The sequence below is a fragment of the Populus alba genome, chromosome 12, assembly GCF_005239225.2.
Source record: "Populus alba chromosome 12, ASM523922v2, whole genome shotgun sequence".
Lineage (NCBI taxonomy): Eukaryota > Viridiplantae > Streptophyta > Magnoliopsida > Malpighiales > Salicaceae > Populus > Populus alba.
The window spans coordinates 14,542,016-14,548,044 of NC_133295.1; the positions used below are offsets into that span (position 1 = coordinate 14,542,016).

A 6,029-nucleotide genomic window follows, 5' to 3' on the forward strand; every position below is an offset into this window, starting at 1 on the left:
GAAAATATGTTTTACATTTATAATATTATATTATTTTTCTTGAATATTTCAAATACATCGCTGCTTCCCAACTCCATTTTCCAAGAAATAAAAATTAATAACGAAGTCAATGGATCCCAAAGCAGAACCAGAGCCTAGTTATTTTCTCTTTATTGGCTCAAATATTATGTGTTGACTTGAGATATGTATAAGATAATAAAGAAAATCAACCTCGATCGGGTGAGCCTTGATTGATTATTCTTGATTACGATTTATGGTTAAAGTTTGATAAAGATTGAAGGTATAATGGCATAAACATCATGAAAATTCTCAATTAAATTGATTCCTGGCCATGTTCCAAGATTGATGGTAGATCATAAGGTCTCCAACAGTGCATAAAAGCAACAGAGATCAGATCATCACCAGTGGATATATCTTTTTTGAAGTTATCAGTAAGATTCTTGTACTCTTGCAACTTGCATTTTATTGTGTGATTAGATGCATCGGCATATGTTGATGTTCCTTTGCCTATTGGCTGTTTTTATTTTATAAATCTATCTATCGCTCGTTAATTGCGGATGTGAATTCATGAGAAAATCCAATGATAGTTGAGAATATCAAGGGGAAAAGGTGATTTATAAATGTTAGGTAATAATATAAAATTATACATTAAATCTTATTTAATATTTTAAATTTTAGGTAGAGGTAATTTTTATATATATAATTTTAAAATAGAAGTTTGAATCTCAATATTTTTATTTTTTAAATTAAACTAAAAGTTTGTTTCATCTCTATTGTGTTTGTTGTATATACTATGCTATATTATGAGATTAAACATATTTAGGCTCTATTTATTTGTATGAAAATAGTTTTTTTTGGAAAGTGGTTTTCTTGAAAAGTAAATTCCGGGAAAGTAAATTATTTTTTGATGTTTGGTAGTGTCATAGAAGGTAAGTTGGAAAATATTTTCCGGTGTTTGGTTATACTATGCAAAATGAGCAAGAAAATAACTTATTAATGTTTTAATTTTTTTTCAGGTTTATTAATATAAAAAGAAACAGATTTTACAAATTAAAAAAATTAAATGAGAATGAAATTAAAAAAATATATAATTTCATAAATTGTCTCAATAAAATAAATAATAATCAAAATAATAGAGATCAAATCTAACAGATAAAAAAATTAAAAGGAGATGAAATTAAAATAATAATAATTATAATTTCATAAATTATTTTAAATAAAATAAGTAACAATCAAAAGAATAAGGACTAAATTTGATAGATAAAAAATTTCAATATAAAAAAATGATAAGAGAAAAGTAAATAATAATCACAAAAATAAGGACCAAAGTTAATATAAGAATCAAATTGAATCAAATTTTAAGAGATGATTTTTTTTAAAAAATAAAATTCAAACAAAATATATAGTAATCAAAAGTTTGAGGACCAAATTTAATATAATAAGCAAATAATATGATATTTTTAAATTTTTCACAACTTCTGGAAAGTGTTTTTCACCCAAAATAAAAGGAAAACACTTTCCTAGAAATCAAGTCAAATTTTCCTTTGACAGAAAAATATTTTTTCATTGACAGGAAAGTGTTTTCTGTTGACCAACTTTTCTAAAGGCAAACAAATATAGGAGAGTTTGAAAAATCACTTTTCAAAAAACAAACGCATCCTTAACTTGTTGCATTATATTGCGAGTGAAATCACTTTAACTATTTTGTAATTTATTGTTGTACTGTTTGAGTTAAAATTACCAATAAAGAATAAATTAAATTAAATATATTTTTTTAAGTAAACGATTTGTTTTAAAAAGTAATTTTTTCTTCAAAACATGCATATATAATATAAAAAGAGCATAACTAAAAGAAAACACAATAATCAAAATATTACATAGTTTTTCTTAAGTAAAAAGAACTACTAAATAATTTAATTAATATCCATAAAATTTTGGAGCTAATAAAAAATAAAATAAATGAGGTTAGTTAATTTTTAAATATTTATAGTTATTAATTATGTAATTAAATATTAGTTAATTAATATATAAAATAAAAACAATTCAAAACATAAAAAAAAATAATTTTTAATAAAAAAAATAAAATTTGATGATACGCACTGCGTTTCCAAACACAACATTAATTGAATTATTAACTAGACTATACTAAATCTAAGCTTCAAGTCGGCTAGGTTCTAAGTTAATATGCTAGGTTAGTGTTAATTGAATTATTAACTAGACTATGCTAGATCTAAGCTTCAAGGCAGCTAGGTTCTAAGTTAATATGCTAGGTTAGTGTCTGAGTTTTATAACTACTATTATTATAGTCTTGTCTAGTCCTTGGAGTTTTATAGGAATCGAATTTAGAACTAGAATCTAATCCGACATTCTGTTTTATGTAAATTCTCCATTGTTAGTGGAATCAAATAGTACCATTTTCCTTTAGAATGGTTGGTTACACCTTGTTTTGGTCTTGTGCTACCTTAATTATGAACAAATGTAGAATAGTACTCTCTACGGCGTTTGACTTTGAAGCATACGATATTAAAATTGACTGATCAAAACATTCAAAGCTCAAAATTAGAAAACATTGCACCTTGAATTGATTAGTTAATTTTTGTATAATTCTTAATAGGTACAGCACTACATGAGTATGTAGCCTAGCCCTGTTCAAATTGATGAAGATGACAGAATCAAAGGCCCTCTTCTTCTTCTCCTATACAACTTACAAGGGCAAGGGGAGCTAAAAACAAAACAAAGTATTAGGAAAAGAAATAAAATTTCGGGGATGAGTTAAACAGGTAAAGGTTTATAAAGAGTATCTAATTCTTCAAATAAATGCAAGGAATCCTCCTTGATTTCAGCATAAGGTGGCTTCTTTTCCTCAACTTGTAGGCTGTCATCAACTTTGGCAACATGAACCAAAGCATTTGTCAGCTCCTTAGCTCTTTTAGCTTCAGATTCCCAATCAGTCCTACCCAAAACAAGCAGCATGGTCACCACACAGGACCCTTGTGCAGCCAGGAGGCCTAGCCATAACCCTTCAAAATCAAACCCTGCATAGAACCCTAACCATACTGCCACCGGCGTGCCAACAAGGTAGAAACATCCCAAGTTGATGTTTGCTCCAACTTTTGGTCTGGCTGTTCCTCTTAGGACTCCACAACCGGTTGTTTGTGGACAATTTCCTAGCTCACAAAGACCTATTATTGGCAAAGCAAGTGATGTTAATGCTATGATCTCTTTGTCTTGTGTGAACATGCTAGCCCATACTTTCCTAACCATAACTGCAAAAGCTAGAGCTGAAAACCCGAAAATGAAGCTGAAAGAAAGGCCTACATTGGCTGCAAGCTTTGCTTTCTTGGGTTGGTTAGCGCCTAGCTCATTGCCAACCCTTGTTGATACGCTGAAACTTAGAGAAGAAGGGAATATGTAGATGAGTGCAGTTGTCTGAATCAAAATGCCCATGGAGGCAACAGTTGCTCTTGGGTTTAACAAGAGTCCACATAGCAAGATCATGATCTCGTACCACCACCATTCAAGACACACTGAGATGCAGCTTGGAATGGCCAAATTCAAGAGAGTTTTCCATTCTTTGAAGCACTCCATTGAAAATCCTCCCCATGTCTTCTTATGGACACCAGAAACAAGGATGTAAATGATCAAAGAACCTACGAGATTGAAGTTAGTCCATACCCCACTAAGAGCAACCCCTTTAGTCCCTAAATTTAGGTGTGTAACAAGGAAGTAGTTTATAGGAATGTGAAGAATAATAGCTAGAGTGGCACAAAATGTGAGAGGCAAGGTTATTGTTTGAGTTCTAAGATAGATTCTCAATGGATGCAAAAACGATTGAGCTAAAAGGTCAGGAAGGGAGTAAACAAGAAATGACTGTGCTTCTGTGGCTATTGATTCATCTTGGCCGCAAAAAAGAAGGATGCTTTTCATGTTTAGCCAAAGAAAAGAAATGGGCAGTGAAGCAACAATGAGCAGAAGTATTGTTCTTTGCAACGTTAAGCCTAGGAGGCGGTGTTTTTGAGCCCCAAAAGCTTGACCACATATTGGTTCCATCCCCATGGCCAGGCCAGAGAGGATAGAGTAACCAGTTATATTAGCAAAGCCAACAGCAAGTGAGCCACCAGCTAAGGCTAGCTCCCCGAGGCGGCCAAGGAAGAGCATGGAGATCATTGAGCGAGGATAGAGCAAGAGGCCTGTTAGTATCATGGGGAAAGCTATTTTGGCTATGGATATTGCTTCTCTGATAGCGAGGGAGAGGTTGGTGGTGTTTGGTTCCTGGGTTTCTTGTGGTATACATGTTGGGCTTTTTGGGATCAATAATGAGGTGATCATTTTGGGCTCTTGGTCTTTGATGGAGATAAGGAAATGCAAGTCTTGATTGCGTTTGCAGGATAGAGTAGAAGAGTTTAGCTGACACATTCTTGTTATGCGTAAGAAATGTTAGAGAGTTCGAGTTGAATAGAGTAAAGAGAGGGAGAGAAGTTGAGGGGGGCAGGGAGGGGGGTTATAAATATGAGGCGGAGGAGGGTTTTTATAGGGAGTTTGAGAGACGGCAATGCTTTGAAACATCATATAATGCCTAACATACTTTTTGTCACTTGTTTGCTGTTGTTTAGCACCGGCTCGCATATGAATTTTGGAAGAAATTATAAAGCAAAAACCATAAACAGTGAACTAAGATTTTTGATTAGGATGTAGCCTTTGAAATATGGGACCGTACAAAGTAAGATACAACAACTTCACTTGTAACTCTATGTTTGATTCCACTAATAATAGCCGGTTTGCTCGTGTGGTGTACCGCACGATACACTATTTAAAAAGCATAAAATACATGCTTTTAGTGCAGTGCACGAGCCTTAAATAGAACCAAAAAACAATTTTGTTCTACGCAATTTTCATTTTATATTCTCTACACAACAATCTTCTCTCATCTAATCTTTGTTTAATTCATAAAAGACACCGGTTTTTTTTCCTTCTCAGCCTAGAAATTAATCAGTTTTCAACTCAGAGGAAAAGAGAAGGCAGGAACGAATTTTCGCATTACATATATGGATTAATTGGACCACTATTAAAAAAAGAAGTCAAAAGTGATTCTTGAACATTTTCTGCTGGATTACATTGGAAAATACCCAAATGTGTTTGAAAACAAGGACAGAATAGCTTCTAGGACAGTTTACATACAACTCCAAAAAGCTTCACTTGGGCCAATCAATGCTGTAGGAGGATTTTGCATAGATTAAGTGGAGAGAGATTTACTATTTATTGCCATTGCCAACTCTAAAATTGTCCTGTTTGCGTTGCCGGGCGGCTTAAGTGATTGTGCCGCTTCAGGTTGTGTACATCACCAGTTTATGGACAGTCCAAAGAAGCCGTCGATGTTTGTCCTCAAGCTAATTAAATAAAAAGGCATCGATGCACAATTTAGTCGTGTTCAAATCTACTGTATATGCAACAAATTGTAGAGGTTTTTTGTTAAAAAATGGGGATAAAATCACGCGGTATTTTCTTATTCATGCATATGTTGACATCCTTTTTCTCTGATATCTAAAAATATTGTAAAGACCCATCCATCTCCTCAAAGAAGGAAAAAAAAAATCAAGGGATAAACTCATATAAGTCCTTGAAGTATAAGTCCAAACATTAATGGACTATGATGGGTTATGTGATTGAGAGCTTCTTATACATTAGGGACCAAACTGAAGAACAAAAACTAGATTCCATTTGAGAATTGGTGTATAGGATGGGCACAAAAACTAGTGCAAAAAGCCAATGATAAGCTAGCATGAAAAAAATACAATTTTCTATTTATAGAAGAAAAAAAAAAAAAAACCTACTAAATATTTAAAAAAAACCATGCATGGTTGTAACCAGAAATAACAAAACTTTACTTAATTGGCCAAATTAAGAATGCCCCTTGAACTTCTAAATAAGGTCAATCCTGTCCATCAAAAGTTTCCATCAATTATCGTGAAGAATTTGCTATCTAAATCGGTGAAACTCTTCCTATAGAACTAATTTGTTCATAGCCAAAA

At 32.7% G+C, this 6,029-nt stretch overlaps 1 protein-coding gene across 1 annotated transcript; it reads right to left on the reverse strand.

Annotated features, from left to right (window-relative positions):
* Positions 1-2,577: 2,577 nt before the first annotated feature.
* LOC118060697 (protein DETOXIFICATION 49) lies at positions 2,578-4,621 on the reverse strand. Its single transcript, XM_035073959.2, has one exon. It carries the CDS (start codon positions 4,414-4,416, stop codon positions 2,773-2,775), a length of 1,644 nt encoding a protein of 547 aa, XP_034929850.1. The 5' UTR covers positions 4,417-4,621; the 3' UTR covers positions 2,578-2,772.
* Between the last annotated feature and the right edge of the window lie 1,408 nt (positions 4,622-6,029).

Coding starts and splice junctions, on each gene's coding strand:
- LOC118060697 (XM_035073959.2), bottom strand. CDS start 4,416: ATGTGTCAGCTAAACTCTTCTACTCTATCCTGCAAACGCAATCAAGAC.